This window comes from Ziziphus jujuba, chromosome 6 (genome assembly GCF_031755915.1).
Source record: "Ziziphus jujuba cultivar Dongzao chromosome 6, ASM3175591v1".
NCBI lineage: Eukaryota > Viridiplantae > Streptophyta > Magnoliopsida > Rosales > Rhamnaceae > Ziziphus > Ziziphus jujuba.
Window position 1 is genome coordinate 14,957,022 of NC_083384.1, and position 22,608 is coordinate 14,979,629.

A 22,608-nucleotide genomic window follows, 5' to 3' on the forward strand; every position below is an offset into this window, starting at 1 on the left:
TTTGCCAAGGTATCTACACTTGGTCTGGACCATATGGTTGGTCCAAGTTTCTTTTCGGATTTACAGGTTAGGCCTTGCTAGACGAACAGAACATGGTGTAGGCATTTTCTGCTGGCTCATGATGATGGGGACACTTGGGAGACAAAGATCGAAGGAGGGACGTTGGGACATCTGAATCTTCACCCGACGATAAGAACATCGTCAAGCTTGGTTGGGGGAGGTTTGTTAGCCCTTTAAGTATTCGAATAGGGATCAAGCATGGAGGCCATGAGCCATACTTGCGTCCTTAGTGTGCCTATGTGATTGGCACACAGCATTGTTGTGGGAAAACAAAGTTGTGTGGGTGGCACTGCATGACATAGCAAGGAAGGCATTAGGTGAATGCCTCGGGCATGCCAAGGTGGTGTATGATGGACTTTGCATCGCGGGCAAACATGTCTAAGACTGTATGTGCACGAGATGATTGCAATGGTTGGATGAGCAGTCAACAACATGTACGAGAAGGTGCATGTGTCCAAGGGCCAAAGAAGGTGTGCATGGGCGAGCATACATACGGATTGCACCAAAATGGACATGACAAGCCGCGGAGGGTTGTGTCATGGTTCATGGTATGGTGGCAAGTGCAAGTAGCGAGTGAGGTTGCAACACACAGCAGCAAGCCTGAATAGATCTAAGTCAATCGTGCGGAGACGTGAAGCTGCTGGGTGCGAGGAGGCACTAATTTGCACACATATGATGGGGCGCATGGCTGCTTGAGTATGTGTGGGTTGGTCTACTAGTGATGAGCACGCATAAAGGGGCAAGAAGGCAATGATTTTCGGAATTGCCAAAGCATAAAATGTGGATAAGGTTAGTTGTGTTTATTGGATAGGCTTCATTTTGAAAACGGGACTAAGATAATAAAATAGGCCGAATTTTGAAATGTGGATAAGATATGGATTTAGCTGAAATTTAAAAGGTGGTTGCAAGCCTTGATAAGTGGAGATCAATGAGGGTTGTTGCAACCCTGTCCTAGTTTAAATTTGAAGGTGAATTTGAATTCGAAAGAGATGAATTTAAATTCAAATGAACATGAGTTTGAATTCAAAAAGGATGAGGATATGGCCAAAAAGGACATGTGGTATGGATGGACGCATGACATGTGACAGGTGGTTATGGGATGGATAACTACCAGAGCTAGGTGGCAGGAGGTCAATGATTCGAAGAGTCCTGCACAACTAGGAGAGTAAGTTGTGATTCCATGCAACTAGGGATAAGGATTAGTTGTTATCTCATGCAACTAGGGATGTTAGTTGCACTCTACTTGTATATATAGGAGTAGAAATGGGAACATGAAACACCAACCTCATAATTCAACCCGGTAGAGAAAGAGGGTGTGTTGATCCATGTAACAGGGCTTTGTAATCCTTGTTTTCTTAAGTTAATGAAAAAAGGTTGGGGCAAGGTAGTAACCCTATAAACTGTGAGTCCTTTGTGATTGTCTATACACTGTGTGTGTGCATGAGTGTGCAGTGAGGCACACTTGACCCTCGGGTTGTGTGGTTGCGTGAGTGTGCTTGGTGGTGGGACATAGAACCTTGTGATGGACTTTGAGTGTTCAGAACCTCGTGATGGACTTCAAGTGTTCGAAAATAGGCCAAGGTTGGAGCCTCAGGCCGAGAGTATGCATATGTTGTACATAGTTTCCGCTGTAATGATTTGCTCTGTTGATGTGCAAGGTGTGCACGTGGGAAGGCTGACTAGAGCTGGAGCTCTAGGTCGCACAGAGACGAGAAAAATTTTGGGAGAATTCCTCACCCCCGTGACAGTTCCCATCCTCATTCGACATATCTTTTTTTTTTTTGTTTAATTTTTAATTTTTAAAATATAATATTTCAAAACTTTGTAATATTATCCTTTAAATTTTCAAATAAAAGGAAAAAAAAAAATCTCAACCTTATTGCAAGGTAAATGAATTTGCCCTATCCCTACCTTGCAACATCAATTTAATAGGAAATCCCAAACCGTGGACAGAGCACCATAGAAAAGAATCAAAACAGAACAAATTGTCATTCCTAAAGTTTATTCTGGTGAAGTTTATGCTCTGTTGTCCCCAAGAATCAAAATAGAAATAGTTTTTCGACCCATTGTTAAAACTTTTAGGCCTCAAAATGAAAAATATACAACCCAATTTTGGCTTTTTCCTACCAATTTTAGCATCTAATATAAAGTTTCCAATGTACCTTGTCAATATTACCAACAAGTATCAATCGTTTATTTTCTTAATACCCATTTTATATATATATATATATATATAAAGACATATATATAAACTTAAAATCTAAATTACATTATATGTTTTGCCACATTAAAAAAGTGTCGACAGAAGATTTTCAAGTTCAAAAATTTATTTTTCATATAAATTTTCAAGTTCAAAAATTTAAAAGCAAACATTAGAGTTAACTAGTTTCTTTTTATCAATTATTTCATCATTTTATTCGTAAATTGAAAAATAATTTTTAAATTTGCTATTAATCAAATTAGAATTTTAAAACCTAATATAAAATAAATTATAAATTGATCTTTATTATGGAATGTGTTAAATTTAAAAAATCAATGTACAATCTTACTAAAATATAAGATAGTATAATGAACTAACCTTAGTAAAAATTTAAGAGCAAAACATATAATGAAAGAGAAAAAACAAACACCACCCAAAAAGCAAGAGATTCGAGAGTCCAAGAAATTCTTTATCTCCAACCCAGTATTTTGAACTCAGGACCTTCTGAATGTGGATGTGAGTAGCATATTTAGTGTACCAACTCCACTTTACTAATATATAATACTTAAATATCTTAATTATAATTGATAAATAAAATAACGTAATGCATCTGTATATTAATTATAATTTTCCCATTTTAGCATATTGAACACATAATTTTTCAAGTATGGATCTACAATGACAATACTAATTGAGTTAATCTTACTTGACTAATGTATAATATTTAGATACCTTAAATATAATTGATAAATAAAATAACATGATACATGATTTTTTAATTAGATAAAAAAAACTGTAATATAATATGATCAAGAATATAAAGGATTTTTATCAAATTTTGCATATAATATATATTATTCTAATATTTTAGAATCGGAAATATAACAAGCTTTTAGAATCTTACAGATCGATAATAAAGCTTATATCTTTTTGTGAGAAATTAAGAACAACAAAAATATAAATAGTCAAAAGAATTACTAGATGAATCCAAGTGTGTATCGAAAAACAAGATTCCTTTGATATCTAGAGCAAAATTTTTGATGCCGGCAGAGTAATATGAATTTTTTTTTTTTGGATTCTTTTAATGAAACAGGCAAAACTTTAGTAGACTATGAAACTAAGCATGCACTCTACATAAAACTTGCTACTCTTAATATTTATAACCAAAAGGCTTAGATACATAATATAGAAAGTACATTTAATTAGAATGATAACTAAGATGATCCTCTTAAATACTTATTTGATAAACTTACCACTGTAGAAAGGACTATTAAATGAATTTCTGACTCTACTCTTGGGAAAATGGAAAATGGTGACACTTCCTATTGAGGACACAATTAAGATTTGAAGAAAAATAAATAATTATTCAAAAATACCTTAATAATGGCTTTATCTAAAAGCTCTATTAAACCAATATAAAAAAAAAAAAATGACAAACATTTAACAACACTATTTACCTAGAAAAAGAAATAGAAACTCCAAGATGAGTGTCTACTTGCAATTTGATATTTTGTTTCAAGAACTCCAAAATTCAGTAGTAATTTAATTTTTTTAAAATTTGGTAATTGAAATAAAAATAGAAAAAAGTGAAAAAAAAAAGCAAAAAAAACAAAAAAGGGGTACAAAGAGGACATTGATAGACGATGTTGAAGACACAAGCTTTATGAGGTGGTTCGTGGTCCAACAAACTAGGGACTCTCCACGAATGTTGTCTTAATCTTATTTATGGAAAGGCAGTCCCAAACAACCCAATAATATAAAGATTTTTTTTAGAAGAAGGAAAAAAACGAAAAACAAAATAAAAATAAAAATAAACAAGTAATGATAAAAAAGAGAAAGAAGATAGAGAGTAATTTTTTATTTATTTTTATTTTTTTGTCAATAATTATGAGAATACTAAATCGATTCCCCCCCCCCCCCCCCCCTCTCTCTTAAAAAAGAACGTGTAATGCTTTAATATTTGGTGAATTAAATGTTACAATTGATTTATTGACAATATATATTTTTGTAAATACTGTTAGTGACATTTAGATTGTTTATCAACTTGTTTATTCAATGATATGGTAAATTTTAATTCACTTACTATTAGATTTTACTCATTTGAGGATTCAATTATCCATTAATAAAAAAAATCAATCATCAAATAATGTTACAAACATTAAATTGTTAATCAAAATTTATTAAAAATTAATGAATAAATCTTAAACGGATAAATAAATTTCAATACAAACTAATATAATTTTACTATTTTATTTGATAAACAATTTTAAAAATCTATTAGCTTCAAAAAAAAAATTAATAAATCTAACATTATTATCATAATCATCATCATTCTCAACAGTACATTTTTAAAAATAATATTAGAACTATGGAATAAATTGATCAAAACATATACCAAATATCATATAATAACATTTAATTACATTTATTCTTTTAAAATTTCACTTATTATAACTAAATTAGATTGACAAGTTAACTAGTATAGACATGATAATACAATGTAAATCTAGTTGGCAACTCTAGCGTTTGGCTACATTTGTTATACAATAACTATTCATTTAAAAATAGAAATAAAAAATGAAAAAAGAATTGATAATTTCTATATTTATATGTTTGATAAAAATATTAATTTAAAATCAAGATTTAACTTTTATATAACTTGATAAAAATTACTTAAAAATTAAATTTTATATTTATTTATATATTTTTAATATGTGATAATCAATTTAAATGTAAATATAATAAAAATATTTTAAATTTAAGCCAAATTAAAATATAATAACAGGAATTTTGAAATTTAAAAAAAAAATTGCTATTATTTCAAATACAAACATATCTATTCCTATAGAATAGCTATTGTCAAATTCAAAAATTTATCAAAAAATAGAAAAAACAAAATTTATAGAATAAAAATTATATTTCTATGTTTATTCCTTAATCCAAACATACCCTTACTTTTATTTATAAAGGATTAAAATAACTCTATTTTTGAATAAAATTCTAACCATACTACATGGTGTATATATATATATATATATATATAACAATAATTGTCAACAACCACAAACAAGAACAAAGGAAAAATAAAAAAGACAGAAAAAAAAAAAGGCAATTCTACCACATGGTAATAGCCTGAACCGTCAAAGATCATACCTAAATCTCTATAAGAAAAATAATAATTTATTCAAAAAGATAAACATGTCAACATCCACTAAAGTTTTTTTTTTTTTTTTTTTCTGAGTCAATATTTTTTTTATTCACAACTCTCACGTGGCATATCAACATCCCTCTTCCACCTCCTTTGGCATTATTAGACACATCCACCCAAGTAGGACCAACTCAACCACACCATTAAATAGCATCTCCCATCACTGACCTTTCAAAAGCCTGGGGACCCACTCCATGTTAGGATTCATTTATTTATATACAACCATGATTTTCGAAATTCTTATCCGTGGCACATTCTCAGCCTTCCATCTCATCCCAGCTTCAAGATAAATCTAAAGTCACTTCTATTTTTATTTATGCTTTTGTTTTTTCTTTGATGGGCTTTTGTCTTTTGTTTGGTTGGTGGGGCAACTCGCAAGATCAGGTGGTACTGAGAATACAAAAGATAGCTGGTCCTCAATCAATCAAAGCCCTGACACTTGCTTACAAGTCAAAAAAAAAAAAAAAAAAAAAAACAAAAACAAAAACAAAAAAGTGAAGAAAAAGAGAAAAGACCAAAAAAATAAAATTTAATTTTGCTAACAAGATCATGGAACTTGATTGGGTGAGAGACCAACTATTCTTTGTGATCCAGGACCGTTCAAAGTCACATGGGACCTACTGCCATGTCAGAAGGAATTAGAGCCGTTGATCTGAGGTGGGATTCTGCAGATCCCTTGTTTAGAGAGCTCAGCCAATACACCATCAGTTGATGGCGGCTTAAGGCCTAAAGGGAGTGGTAGCCATGGCTTGCTTATTGCCTCCTTCACCACTTTGTCAATCACCTCCTCTGCCTGCATGTGCATCACAAAATAAATAAATATCAAAGCTTTTCATTTCAATAGAACAACTGATCTTATCTGTGTCACAATGTTTATGTTATGATAATACTTGTAAAATCTTTTGGTTCGGTTCAATCTGGTTCGGTTAAATTTTTAAAAGGGTTTGATTGGATTTATTATGTTTTTTTTTTTTTTTACCAACTAATTACTTGTATAAACGCCTCCCATTAGAAACAATCAAAGAGCACTTAGAATTCGTTATGCATTATGTTAAGCTTAAGCTAGAGTACAGTGCTTTAAGGCTCTAGTATTACCGGATGAAGCTCGAAAGAATTCTGTGGCATGCTCAAGCCGATATTATCAACTACACCAGCATTGGGATATCCTGCTGCTGCTGTCTGCAATTCGAAAACCATGAGAGTGCAAATGTTATATCATTACGATGTGAACATGAAAGAAAAACAATGTGGCATAAATGCATAAACAATATTTCATTGGCCAACTCACTTGAGGGTAAGAAGGGTATGGACCATGAGGTGGCATTACAGGGCAACCCCATGCATCAGCATGCATCTGAAACATCAAATATTTGGGTGGCACATCAAAAACCCAAGTAGAAAACTTACCTAGCTATAACTATTTATGCTTTTGCTGGATGTAGGATTAGTGTTTTACTATAAAATGCACGTGTCACACTCCATAAATGTGTGCCCAATAATTTGCACACCTAACATTAGGAGGACAGGAGTGTAAAAAAATCTTAAAAATTTACACGCAAAGGATAGGCATGTAAATTGTTTAGTCGCCAACAACGAGATGCATTTTATAGCAAAATCCTGAAAAATTATTCAATTTATTGCTATTTTTCAGGATTGGAAATATTACCCCTGTATAAGGTTTCCAATGCCAACTTTCTGTTGGTTGCCAAGGATTATAATTTGGTGGTGGTGTCTGCCACATTTGGACACTGGCAGGATGGCCACCAGGTTGCCCCCACATAGGATAGATGGGCGGCATTGCTAGTGCATGACTGGAATGATATGGTGGAAAGGCCATGATTGGTTTGTGGGGATAATAGTTTCGTTGCATGGGATCTCTATGATGTGGCCATCTCCGGTCTTCTTCCTTTGGCAAGATGTGTCTCTTGTGCATTCGATATTTCTGTTCAACAAAATTAGTAACTCACTGATAACAATATGGAAGGAAGGTGGTTATAGTTATCAATTTAGTGGAGTCAAACATGCATACTATCGATCAGTTTCCAAAGAGAGACAAAAAAAAAAAAATACCTTCACTAAAACATGTGATGGAAAGAAGTTAGGGAACACAATTTCCATTTGATTTATGAAAAAAAGGAAATATCCAAGAAAAATTCAGGATGTTGATCTCTCAATTATTAGCAATTATGGGGGATACAAGTACTTCCGTTGAACCCGCATGGTATGAAAAAATGAAAAGAAGTTCAAACTGATTTCATTGTATTCTTAATTCATTTCAAAATGAATGATTGTATAAAATAACTTAATAATCTAAACGCTACATCATGACAGCAAGGTCAAGCTATATTTCTTAGAATAATTTCTGTGTTTTTATTTTTTTTCTTTCTGAAAGACAGCCTCATTCCATGTCAAAAAGAAAATAAAATACTAACCTGGAGATGGCTAGCCACATTATGCCTTGTCAAACCTTCAACTTTCATCAGCTCAAGTATTCGAGAAGGAATGGCTTGATCCACACCTAGTTGTTCCACTGCCTGGACAAATTTCTTGTGCAGTTCAGGCGTCCAGTCTACCTGAAACCAGATATAGATGTTTAAATAAAAACCATAATTTGAAAAAGGTTGCCTGAATCATCAAGTCCATCACCATTCATTACTGCATGACAAAAGGAACAAATCCGGGAAACTTGGTGCTACTGAAATAGCTTCTTTTTTTCTTAGGTGGAAGGGAATGAATACAGACATCTATTTGTTGAGAAAAAGATCCATAGCTGTAGAATGTTTGACAACTATTAAATTTATATGACTACAAAGGTATTTATATAACTATATACTATAGGTTTGGATTTAATAACTTTTACAGAGACAAGGTTTTTTGAATTCTTATTTAGCAAAATCATACCATACCACTTGCATCTCATTCTCCTAAACACAACACAAAAAGAGAAGTGCTATTTTATATAATAATAGTTCTTCCAACGATGCTAGGTAATCTGATAGGTAATCTTAAATAAGATCTTTTTTTAATCAAATTCATTGACCTCGAATGTCCACTCCAGGAATTTGCCCTAGTTCAGTGCACAATGTTAAATTAGACATCTGTGAATGATACACTTTCTCAGTAAGTGCATGTTCAAGAAGAAGTTAAAAAATGTCTCTAATTTGAGTCAGTGGTTGTGCATGCAAAAGTATCTTGTGCATGTCTTTATGTTGTCTGATGTGCCAAGTGGCTTGAATTAATAGGAAACTTAAGAAACTTTCATCATTGAGTTACTGACATAAATGGGGTCTGTACTAACATGGGTAGAACATGAGAATTCTTAAAAAAGAAGTTAATGAATTTTACATTCATTTACCTTAATCTTCTTCCGATTAGATTTAGACCCACATAAATTATTAAGTCCAGATGCTTTTCTTGGAATTTCAGCACCGCTGCTAATATTGTTGAAGCTGCCATCGTTATGTGGGTGAGAAAGCATATCATTCTCATTCTTAGAACCATCAGCAGAGTCCTCTTCCTCTTTGACTGTAGTGTTTTCTTGCATCTGAGGTTGACCCGTTGAAAGAGCACCTTCAACAATTGTGTTGCAACATGTTGTTTCGACAGATTTAGATTCACTATCTTGCTCCCCATTCTCTTTCTCAGTTGAGCAGTTGGTTTGGTCTTGGCAATCCCCATCATCCAATAATCTTGTTCCTTGTTTTAGTTGTGGGGTAGAAGGAGCAGGATACTTATCACTCCCAGGTGATTGCTCAGGATCATTTTCTTGAATCTCATCCACATTCTCGTTCTCCATTGAGATTTTATCATTGGGTTCTCCATCCTTTTCCAATTTGAGCTGCAGCGTAGATACTATGGATTCTTTGACATGCTTGTCGGGTTTGGAGAGGAGACCCCCTCCTGCATTGAATGCCTGCAAAGAATTAACAGAATCAGATAAATTCAGCTACCAGCATTTGCAGTGTGTTTTGGTACAAAATACAAAGTTGAGTTCCTGAAGTGCACAGACCTTATGAACCACATGCTGCCAAATATTCCTAAGCTTTTCATCAGAGAGTGGTTTCCTTAAGAATTCAACTGCACCCAGCTGAAAATAGATTGTCATATACACACATTAACAACAATGCTCTATTTAGAAACGTAATCTAGTCCTTCTATTAAATCCTCTACCCACTATATTCTACAGAAATCATGGAAAAACCCAAAGTAAAATTTATAAACTTCAAACGTTACTCTGAGTCAAAATGTAGCGAAAAAGAATCAAACTCACTTAAAGTGAAAGAGGCCCTAAATGTTATCTAAACTCAGTCAAATGACTTACTGCAATGCACTTCATCATGGTGTTTAGGCAATGAATGTTCGACGTCACTGCAAAAGAAGATTATGTAGCTTCATATTAGATACTCTGTCACATATTACAGGAAGAATAAAAAGCCACTTTGATGAGTTTTTGTTTCTTATAATTATTTGAAAGTTATTTGTCTTAAACAAAAAACATTGACCTAGTAGAAACCTTGCGACATTATAACGATTACAATGTACTAAAACCAACAATGATCATTTTGCTTGCTTTGTAAACTTACTAATGGTTGGCAAGTCCTTTGCATTTTCAAGGAACTTGAAACTCTCATCTACATCGCTTGTATTCACCTGTAACCATAAAAAAACAAATGCAGTTTGAACAAGTACATCATAGAGAAAGAATGATGCAAAAACCATGAAAAATTAAGGCTCTATTAACAAATAAACATCGAAAATTAAAGTATTGCAGTTAAGAAGTGTGCATAATGTTTGGTAACTGTGAATTAGTCATAGTATGATCTATTAGAGTATTGCATAAGATGAAACATTTGCAGGAAAACCATATATTCCAGAGAATGCTTCTCACTCGCGAACAGAATTGAGTCATTTGCTTCGTATGGAAGGTTTATAATATCTTCTAACAAAAAGGGACCACTGGTCCACATAGGAATATAAGAAAATTTCCATAGAGACGAAACAATTAAATTATGGCTTTAAGTGAAGGTTATCACCTCTGCAATAGCAACATGGAAACTTTCTGGTTTGCTTGAAAACGCTGACAGTGCCTCCGTCACATTGCAGAATGTGAAAACTGCAATTGATATTAGGCAGGCTATCAGCAAATGTAGACACAGGCAAACTCTCACACACATTCGCACAAAGAGAAGCTTAAGAAAAAAAAAAATGTGATTATACTTAAGAATAACTTAGGAATTTTACAATCATTAAGTAAACTGAAATATCATTAAATTTCTTGGAATATCTAAGAAACGTCATTAGAACTATTCACCTTCTGGTTTTTACCCTAACATTCAACAAATTCTGATTTGGGTTCAGAAAAATACCACACCATAATACATAAACAATGAAAGAAGGAAACCAAAGGGTATTTTAAAATCCACAAAAGTGGGTACAAAGAAGACTAAAGGTGAATATTTTATCATTCGGACCAAAAAGATTCATAGAAAAGTCAAAATATTTTAATTCTTTAATTCATGAAAGAACATTACAAACAGAGTTTCTGAGCTTTGTCTGACTAACATCCAACATTTTATTATTAACAAAAAGAAATTGCATATAAGCTAACAAAATGAGTTTCTATGACATGCCTCCAAAAAGAGGATAAAACTGGGGATCAATGCCCTGACTATTAGTCAAAGTGAAAAATCAAAGAAACTAGAATTTCCACTTAAGAAAGTTCATACTTTCAGAAGAGATAAAACCAAAATAATAATAATACTAATAATAAGAGCTTGAAATGTCTAACCAACATAATCCATTGCCTCAAGCTTTGATCTCATCTCAGCAGCAGAATTGCTATCTCCATCCACAACAAGAACCCTAAGGCCCTTTGGGAAATCTTTCCATCCTTGCAAGTCATTTGCAGTGCAAACCATAGCTGGTTTGGCATCGCTTCTCAGGTCACTGTTGGGTGAAGCAGATCACTGGTTATGAACATCCACTCAATTCTGCGTAACCCCCACATATATCATCAAAACCTCAGACCAATCTTTATTTTGATCTAAAAAAAAAGATCTGGACTTTCAAAATTCCCAACGGAGAAAAATCAATACAGACAAACAAGCCCATAAAACAAATCAAATATTTAGACTGATTCTGAAGATTGATTAAAAATATACCTGATAGAAATTAAAATTTTTAAACATGCTACAAACTGCCAGATCTTATATGCTAAAACTTTGAGAATTATAAAATTTATAAAAAAAAGTTAGAAATCCAAATGCAAAGTGATAAAAAATATTTTGAAAACTCATTAAGTAACCATAACAAGCATAGCAACAAGAAATAGAGAAAGAGAGAGATTCTGATAAAAGTGTGAAGACTTTATTTGCTAGTGACAGCTTTTGAACAACAAATAGACAAAAAATAATAATAATAATAACAAAAGAACCATGTAAGATCTCTTTGAAGAAAAAAAACATAGGAACAGACAAAGAAAAAACTCATTCACGGGTAGTGAAAGATGAAAGAAGAAATTTTGAGACATACACAGGAACAAAATCTAGGAATTGTTGAAGAAAAGAAAAAAGAAAATTAAACTAGAAAGACAAACAAAAAACCAAACTTCTAAAAATACTCAAGACATGCATGCACATATCAGGAACAATAATCACCATACAACCCATTGATCACTCACAATAATGAAAATAGAAAAAATATATATATATAAAAAAAAAAGTTTTCCCATTAAACAAAATAATAATTACAAAAATTTTCCACACTCAAACAAAACTTTCATTTATTACTCACAAAGAGAATGCACTGCAAAAATCTTTGAAAGGTAAGATTTTTACAACCTTTGGTGACTATGAAGAAGAAAAAATTGCTTTTTTTTTTTTTTTCCCTCCTTGCTCTTCTCCTTTCTTTGGCCGTATGTAGAAAGCTTACACAGAGAGAAAGAGAGAGAGAGAGAGAGAGAGAGAGAGAGAGAGAGAGAGAGAGAGAGAGAGAGAGTTTAAGTGCGGTTTCTGAAGGGTGCCTGTGAGCTCTGTGTAGTTGCCATCGGTTGCTACGTACCACACAGAATATGGAAAAAGCTACTCTCTTAAAAAAGGTCAATAGGCTTTCTTTCCACACCCTTTTCTGTGCACATCCCAACAATCACCCAGAAATTTACTTTTTTTTTTTTTATGCTTATAAAAAGTTAAAAAATAAAAAATAATTAAATCTACATTCATGGACTTGTACTCTCTGCTTCATTCATGTATTGCACCTTAAAAAACTTTTTTTTTTTTTTTTGTTTTTCCATATTGTTTTCCTTTTTTGGGTTTACATTCTTTTTTCATGGATGTTTTGCAAATATGAAAATTTTAACAATTTTTTATTATTTAAAATAATTTTTCTTAATGTAAATTTATAATCTTCTAAATATATATATATATATATCAATAATTTAAAAGTGAATATCTTATCAGAAATACCAAATTTTATTGAATTGGATTGTTTACTTTAAATGTGATTTGATAAAAATTTAAAATGATATAAGTTTAATTAAATCGATCTTCCAAAATCGATCCTTGGAGCGGTTAGAGACACTCAACCGACAATTTAACTACTTGTTTGCTAGATTACTTTTTTTTTTATGTTTCATTTTTTGACCAGTCTTTTTTCCTTTTTTTTTTTTTTTCGCCCTTTATTATCAACTTTAGTTTCCTAAACTTTTCACCTAATTGATGATGTTCTCATGGCCAAAAAATTACACCATGATGGAAAAAAAGCTTTCTGATTGTAACCCTTCATCTGTGTTTTTTCACTAACTGTTTGCGAACAACTAAAAAACAATACAATATGAATCATTATTATTTTTTTAAATAAAAAAAAAGAAAATTTAATTAACACATAGAATTCTAGGAAATTAGTTTACTAATTGCAAAGCAACTAATTTTATTTTTTTTTCCAATCCATCTGAATTAATTGTAACTGACTTTTCTTGAAGTGTAATTGAAGTGTGAAAAGAATAAATAAATAAATAAATGGGTTTTGAAGGGATTGTAATTTAAATTTTACCAAAATTTTCATTTATGTTTTACCCTTTAGACAATACCATAAGCAAAGTCTTTTTAAGTCTGGACCATGACATTCTTTTTTTTCTTATTGTGTATGGTTGTCATAGATCATCTTTTCTATGTGCTTACTTATTGTGCTTTTGAATCAACCATTTGGGTTGGTGTGGTTAATTTGCTAAAAAACAAAATTTAAAAAAAAAAAAAAAAAAAAAGCAATTTGTGATTTAAAAACAAAAAAAAAAAAAGCTGCTTTTCCCTTTTTCTTTTTGTACAAAAACAGCATTCAAGAACCAATCATTAAGGTATAACTTTTTTTCTTTAACCTCTCTATCACCAAAAAAGAATGTAATAATAATTTACAGGAGAATTTGAAGGATTTGAGTCAAGAATATGCTAATTAAGGGTGAAAAAAAAAAAAAGAATTATTAAAGCAATGTTATATGATTATATCGGAAGGATGAATTTGTAATTTCATGGTTTTCAGTAGTTGTAAAGTATCAGTGGGTAGTTAGTTAGTTAATTAAATATTAAGTTTAAGGTTTACTCTCACTTTGCATTTTGGTCTATTTAACCATCATGTGCAAAATAGAAAAACAGCTAGGAAATTGGACTTTTGTTATTATTTTGTAAACCAATGAATAAGGAACATGTAAGAGGTTCATGCTTTTAATAATGGAATCGAGTCTATAATAACAAATCCTTGGTTTGAATTTAACCTTAAAGAAATTATTGTATGGAAATGGACTTTTTGTGTCAAACAAAGAAGATAATGAAGCGTAAATTGGAAAAAGTGTCACGTGCCGCTCGTGACAGCGTCGGTGTCGATGATCACGAGAAAATACAAATACGTTGATCGATTTATATTTTTGATTTATTATTATTATTATTATTATTATTATTTTTGAAATTGAACCGTCTCTTTTCCTCCTTATTGGCCCATACTAGCTTCACTTTTTGTTTTTTTGTTTTTTGTTTTTTTTGTTTTTTCTCCTCTTTCATATCATATAAGACCATTTATGGGTCTTCTTGCTTTCTTCATGATGTTTTTCAACTTTTCTTTTTTCAAGGTAATTATAGAAATTGCAGCTTTAAAGTTTAAATTATTTACCCAAGTTTAAAGTTCAAAACATTTATAATCTTTGCAGTTTTTTTTTTTTTTTTTTACATAGTTTTTTGTAATTTAAGTTTAATGTATGAAAAAGAGAAAAATGTAACAAGAAGAAAAATTTAAGAGGTTTTAAAAAATTTCAGAGGTTTTATGTGTATGTACTTAGAAATTTTAAAGATCATTTTATTTGTGAAATATATAATACACAGAGAGGGAGAGAGTTAATTTCAAATTTATAAAAATTATTAATGTAAATTATGGAATTTCATATATATATATATATATATATATATATTTATGCTCTATACTTATTGATGATAGTATAAGTAACTATATTTATGTTTTTGTTTTCAAAAAAATAAATAAATAAATAAATATAATGAATCAAATGCCATATAATAGCTGACTTTAGTTTTGAAAAGATTCATATTTTTCAGCAAATTAGAAATTTGGATTATATTGTAGAGTTTAGTTTCATCTCCAGCGACTTGTGATGACCTTGCAACATCCGAATGATTAGAAAATCTAGGAATTATAAAGGTTCAAGAAAGTTAGGTACTATAAAGTTATAATGACATTGATTTCCTTCATATCCAAATTTATTAAGTTCAACAAAAACCTCAACTCAAAATGTGAAGAACGAGTTCATTGTTGAGGAACTTTCAAATTAAAGAGTATGAAAGTCTTTGAACACCATTTATTTATTATGTATGTGTAAATATACATTGGAAAGTATTCTATGAACCAATATCTTTTATGGTCTCCTTCAACCATGTATTTAAAAAAAAAAAAAAAAAAAAAAAAAAAAAAGATGGAAAAATTAGAAGCAACTATAAACATAGGGGTTACATATATGCTTGAACGGCTTTGAACTATTAATTGTTTTGCATTTCACCCTTAAAAAAAATTTTCTTGTTGCACACTAAATTATATTATTGTTTAATTATACAATTTTTACCAATAAATTTGATGAAATTAACTAATCATAAACAATTTTATCCTTTATTAGATAAAATCACATGATTAAACTAGTATTATTTAAAAAAAAAATGTTTCTCTAGCCATCTGATCCTTTTTTTTTCAATTTACAAGGTAAAATACAATACAAAAATATAAAGTGTGATCAACTCTAAACATAATACTTTTTAACTTGTAGTCTTTCTTGACAATTGTGATTCTACTGTATTCCTCTCCATTAATTCTCCTCCAAAAAGTCTAAAAACCTTATCAATATTGTTATCTTTGAATATTTTAATTTCTATAAAAATATGTTGGAATTTTTTAAACCGTACAAGCAGAAATGCTTTTCCAAATTTATTGACAATTCCTGTCACATAATAATTACGAGTGTTAATGATTTGATTTTGTGATTAAAAAATCCGATCAGACAAGAGTAATTTTGAGACTGAGATTGAGATTTTGATTCTATCTTTCAAAAATCTCATCACATTGATTTAACAAAGTAATTAAAGACAACTTATTACAGCGTTAAAAAAAAAATGGGGTATTAATTATAACAAGTCTTAAGGGCAACAATAATGGATTAGTTTATCTCTAACGTCTTCCAATCACTAAACAATGAACTCCATTTTCAGTTGGATACTTTTACAAGTCAAGCCAAAATAAATTGAAGTGACTCATCCATACTGTTCATATATCTTTTACAAGTATACGATCACCTTTAAAGTCTTTCACTTTGACATCTAGGCACATGGATTTTGCAAGAAATAAAAAATATAAAAAAAAGACTAAAAATATAGTTGAAATGTACTCCTAGTTTGTCTACATGATTATAACATTATCAATCTTTAATGATGAATATATTATTTTGGAAAGTTACTTATGTTTAACAAGAAAAATACCAGTTTTGTATAATAATACAATTTATTAAGTAAAAATTATAATTTAAAATATATAAATTTGTTGTTTTCTTACACTATAATCACTTAATTTCAAAATAAAAATAATAATTTATTCGCAAACAAATCCCTAAACCTAATCAAGTAGCACGAATTGGTATCAATAATTGTTGATTTGAAAGGTAATGGAAAACCCTAGCTAGCTCTCTAAAACTATAGTTTTCATATCATCTTTTCTTTATCATTTGAGCCCTGAGATTCTTTAACCAAATCAACACAATTATGAGGATATGTTTAGAATATGTTTCCCTCTTCCATATTCTTTATGAACTGTTTCAATGTTTCAAACTAAATATAGATATATATATATATATATATATATATATATATATATATATATATATAAACACTAAAAGTCCTCCAAAATCCAAACTCATTATTAAGCAATTTAAAAGTTAGAAAATATATATATATATATATATATATATATATATATATATATATATGAACACCACTCGATTGTGGTGTGAAACCAAATAATTCAATAATGGGCACCTGGCGAAAATTCAAATAGATAGAAGAGGAATTGAAATTGTTTTGGTTCTTGTTTTAGGATTGAGTTTGACCCTATATGCAAATATAAAATGCTATAAAATTCAACCAAAAAAAAAAAAAAACTTAAAAAAGGTTATGCTATTAAAAAAATAAAACTATATATCGTTTTTATTCAACTCCGATTTTTTTTTTCTCTTTTGTTTTTTTTCGTTTTGGAAACATTCAATTCCAAATTGACAAGGTGGTTTTCTGAGAAGACATAAAATTGAGATGGTTATTCTGGACCATAGAATATATTTTTACGTGGTCACTTTATAGCCGGTAGGAAAAAAATAATAAAAAAATAATTATTAACAATAATTTAAAAAAACAAAACCAAAAAAGGATGGTTTGTGATGTGACCACAAAGGCTGTGGGTCCATATTCTATAAACACCAATTAGAAGTGAAAAAAAACTGTCTTACTATATATATAGCTTTTGTGACAAACAAAAGATCTGCTGCTATATATAACAATATAAGATTCGTAGACTTTATTTTGCTTTTATTTTTAAAATATAATTTATTATTATTATTTTTTTTTGCTAAAAAAAAATTATATATATAATTTATTATTAGACAAAAGTATAACAGACATAAAATTAAGAATAGACCAGCGTTTCGATGCTAAAAAAAGAAACAATATCGCAAAAAAATGAGATTCCATTCGATACTGTTTCGACGTCGATAATACCATGTTAATTTTTTTTTGCAATGTAAGTTTTATTCTTACTTGTCTGTTTTTTTTTTTTTTCAATTAAATCAAATTATTTAGGATTTTATTTATTTATTTAAGCTCAATTAGTTATAGGCAAAAGCGCCATTAAATGGAAAAAGTAATTATTACAAAATTAATTAAGTTAAGATGTACAAGGGATGAACTGAGAATTTGGGATCCATGTTCATTAAGAATGAGAAGGCTCGAGCTCACATAACTTTTGTACCTCAAGGTAAATGACAATTTTTAGAGACTATGATAGACAATATAAAATTTTTTAAAAAGTAAAATTATTTAAAAAAAATTAATGAAATATATAATTAACTAATAATTATAAATAATTTTTATTTATATTAAAGCATTTTTAATAGTGAATATGGATTTTTAAATTTTTTTATCATATCAGAAAAATATTTAATGATTCAAACCAAATTTTTTGATTAAAAAAATTTAAATATTATAAAAACATAGACAATATCAAAGTGATTTTTAACTTCTAAAAAATTTGTCAAACATTTTGAATTTTTCTAAAAAGAAATTTTTTTTTAAAAAAATCAATTTTTTAAAAAATAAATTAATAAAATATTTAATTAATTAATAATTATATATAACTTTTTAAACACATTACTAATTTTACAATTGACTATATAATTATATTACCCAAATTTAAATAATGTTAATTTTTATTTCACATATAAAATAATACATATTTATTATCTTATCATTTTTTAGAAAAAAAATTTAAAATTAATTGTAAATTTATTAATTTAAATAATATTAATTTCTATGTCATATATAACATAGCTCACATTCACCTTAAAAGTGTTTTACCAATGTAATGTAAAATTAATATTCATAATATTTTTTTAATTTACACTATTATATTTCAAAAACTACTATTTCTTTTTTCAAACAATAATTGTGAATTTGAAATATTCTCATATAAATCAATAAATATATAATATTAATGGTTGGATTGTACAGTCCATGCCATACCAGCCATTGAATTAAATGCTTACATGTTGAGCAAAACGACCACTCATTGTCAATTGGGTTGCCAAAGCGTTATCCCCTAACCATACAGATGACAACGTTTCATTCAAAGATTAATTTCTATTATATGTCTCATGTTTATCATTCACTTTCATTTGTGATCTATTGACTATCTCTTAAATTAAATATAAAAGTTGATTTCAGGTATTTATTACATTATTATCACTAGGATTTAATAAAAATCTCATTGTATATTATATTATTATATAGTCCTTAGAAGATAAAGCTAAAGCTAAAGCTAATTATCCCAGCACATTAAAAACTGATTTTTTTTAAAGCTACAGTAATACCAAACTAGCTTTTGCTTTCTTTGATCTTCATTATTGCTTCCATGCAAATCAATATAGCACATGATTGCATTTTTATTGCAAATATGAAACATAGAAAAACAATGGAAAATTTAAATACTTGTGTAAGAATGGTATATAACATTCATCTTCAACATTAAATAATTCAATAAATTAATTGAATTAACGTGCAAGAAATTATAATGTTTATAACATTTAGATCTCTCTATTATAACTTTTTAAAAAATAAAAGATCATAAAACCAACTACTCCAAACTACAAATTCAAAAATGCAGTTATCTAGATGCTATTTTTTCATTAAATGACAGGCATGTGTGGACCAAAAACAAGAAAAAGAAAAACACCCAATGAAATGCATAAGAAGTTTATCCAACCAGTTTCCGTATTCAAATTTATCTAAGTTATTTTTGTCATTAGTTTGGGAATAGAAAAAAGATTGTTTATTCTGGACGTGTGATAATTAATTATAAGCCATTTTCTTCTACTTGATGTTGATGAATATATTCAAGAGTAATCTTTTATTTTATTTTGGTTTTTCAAAGAGATTAAATTAGGGTTTGTCCTTTTTGTCTATACGTTCTTGTGGTGATCCTTCAGCCTTGCATGTTACACAGCATGAAAAAACATGTATGAGGTCCATGCTTAGTGCAATGACAATTGATGAATACATGAATGGTCCTGATCATTCCTGATTGTGTGAATCTGTTGGCATATAAATTGGGCGCCCCTGGTTTTTGACGAACTTTTTAGCTTTTCATCACTGTAATTGGTGTTTCTATATAGCCACCACAATTTGAAATTTTAAAGAAATGTATAATATGATATATAAAATTGCAAAAATAATGTAATTTAAGGAGATCTTCTTAGATTTTTTTTTTTAATACAAAAAGAAATTGTAAAAGAAGGGGGAAAAAGTGAAGATTATATTTGAGAGAGAAAACAATATTAAGAATGCCAAAAAGAATATATAACAGTACAGCACTATTTTCCAATTAAAAAATAATAATAATAATGAAAAGGATCACCTAATATAGATTATATTTATTTTTTAACCAATTTAGGGTTTTAAAAATATAGACTTGAATTCATAGCTAATTGTGAATTTGTGATTAAAATATTAGGTTCGATCCAATTGAATGGATGGAAAAATCATAAATTAAATAAGCACACATTTTAAAATTCTTGTATTACAGGATTAATTAAACCTCGTGAAAATTATCAATCTCTTAGTATTAAAAAATTAACCATGTTCAAGATAAAATTAATTCATATGAAAATTATCAATCAGATTGAATGAACATGGACTTGTATTTTATAAAGAGTAGGGTAATAATTGGGCAAAGAAGAAGCCAGTGTCCTTTTGTAAAAATTTGTCCACAAGTGAGCAATATTGTGAGTACGTACAGGGGCAATATTACTGTTTCTTCGCATGCATGAGGTGTGGAATTAGATGATTAAGCTCAGCTTTACACATTTCTTCTTTTGTCGTCGACATACCTAACCCAACCCCCTATCTACCAAAAAAAAGACCAAAAATCTACCCAAAAAAAAAAAAAACCCAACCCTCAATTACCATCTCCCTACGAGAATTGACCAAATTTTACACACCTACCTTCATTTCTATAAAAGTCTAAACATTTTGTATTATCATAGAATTTATGTATCTTATATAACAATTTCATGTATATAGTGAATCATGTAGTACAAATAAATAAAGAAGGTCATCAAATATATCGATCTGTATGTGAAATTTTGTTTTTATCCTCATGTTTCTTTTCTTTACAAAGAAAAAGAAAAAGAAATAATAAAATTGTGTAGTGTTGTGAAAAGATGCTTCTTTTAGGCATTTTTGTTTTTGTCCATGCAACATTGTAAAATACAAATATTTTAATGAGTTATAATGTTACGCATTAATCATTTTGTTTACAAACTCATTTGTGAAAATTGATGTGCTAAATGGTGTATTATTGTATTGTATATATTTCTTATATAAAGTAAAAAAATTAAATACATTTCAATAAAGACATTTTTTTGACATCATAATAAAGACTTTTTTAAAAAAAAAAAAAAAGATAAAGACACTTGAATTTGAAACGACTACGCTAAGTATGACTACTCTTTAAAAACAAATCTTATAAAATAGGAATTGAAATTGATAAATAGTATAAAAATTAATAAAAGGAAAAAAAACCATTTTCATGATTTAATTTTATGAACTAAAAATAATAATAAAACTTCTAAACTGAACAAAAATCCAACTATACCTTGTATAAGTTTTACGTTTCAAAACATACCCATGGGAAGAACTTAGACTCATCAAATTTTTGAAATGATAATTTGACATATTTCATAATTCTATACATACATATATATATACATAGACACACACGAATACAGTATTGTGTAATGAAAGACATATGACCATATAAAACCAATCTTTATCTTATCTTTACCTTTGTTTTGTTATTTTATTATTATTATTATTATTTTTTTTTTTTTTGTTCCCTTTTTTTCCCAAGAGTAGTGGTAAGCGCCCACAAGATCAGTCCTTTAGATCCCTGTCTCCTTCATTCAATCTCGCTCAAAAATTTTAAAGGCTTCAATCGTTTTCAATTGTGAAGAAGATTCTTAGCAAACAGCTTAAATTTCAAAACATGCACCACCCCATGTCTCTGTCCTTGCTTTACCATGGATATGAATATAATGGAGTCACATCTAACATTTCTTCATTGATTTTTTTTTCCCGTATAGATCCTACATTTCAAACTGTTTAAATGCTTTTTTTTTTTTTTGTTTTTTTTTTCTTTCTTTTTTCACTTTCCTTGGGAGCAACGTTAATTTGATAGTTTGAAAATTATACTCAAATATTAGAATTTATATATATATATATATATATAAACGGGCTATTTCAAATAAGATCAACATTATTTTATTAAACTAAGATATATTGTAAAAATTATTAAATTATATTAAAGATTATATTTAAAATTTAAAAAATAATCAAATATAAATTTAATAATATATTAAAATTTTATTTAAAAAAATAAATTTTTGTCGAAATATAATAATTAATAAATATAATGTTAAATTTTAGTTCCAATAAAAAAAGTTTTATATTAATTCTTATATTTAAACTTGATTTTATATATATATAAACATAAATATATTATATATATTGTTTTGAAATTTTCTACTATTGTGGATTAGTTCTGTTTGAACATGATTAAGTAGCATACTCCTTACGCTAATTATTTCTTAGAAAGGAATAATTTGATTGGCTTTCTACTTTGCCCGTTTAATAGCTAGCATTTCTTTTGAATTTGAGAGTTTTTTTTTTTGTTTTTTCAAATAAATAACCAATACCTTGTATTCTTTTGAAATGTTACTCTTTATTTATTTTATTTTTTTGGTGGGGATGCAGAAATGAATAATTTGAGTGTCTTTCTTGGTTTC

The 22,608-nt window shown here is 29.0% G+C and overlaps 1 protein-coding gene across 5 annotated transcripts; it reads right to left on the reverse strand.

Moving 5' to 3' along the window:
• Positions 1 to 5,422: 5,422 nt before the first annotated feature.
• Positions 5,423 to 12,525, reverse strand: LOC107430479 (two-component response regulator-like APRR2). 5 transcript variants are annotated; one of them, XR_001582558.4, is made up of 13 exons: positions 12,308 to 12,525; positions 11,257 to 11,458; positions 10,502 to 10,581; positions 10,052 to 10,118; positions 9,790 to 9,836; positions 9,478 to 9,555; positions 8,824 to 9,381; positions 7,901 to 8,041; positions 7,135 to 7,410; positions 6,757 to 6,822; positions 6,564 to 6,647; positions 6,046 to 6,261; positions 5,423 to 5,910 (listed from the first exon to the last, which is right to left on the reverse strand). XR_001582558.4 is itself a non-coding variant. In XM_060818211.1 (12 exons), exons 2-12 carry the CDS (start codon positions 11,384 to 11,386, stop codon positions 6,097 to 6,099), a joined length of 1,692 nt encoding a protein of 563 aa, XP_060674194.1. In that variant the 5' UTR covers positions 11,387 to 11,414; positions 12,308 to 12,525; the 3' UTR covers positions 5,423 to 6,096. The 5 variants fall into 5 exon arrangements, 4 of the variants coding, with proteins under 4 accessions (XP_060674194.1, XP_015896804.2, XP_015896805.2 ...); XM_060818211.1 differs by having other exon boundaries at positions 5,423 to 6,261; positions 11,257 to 11,414; XM_016041318.4 differs by having other exon boundaries at positions 5,423 to 6,261.
• Positions 12,526 to 22,608: the final 10,083 nt, after the last annotated feature.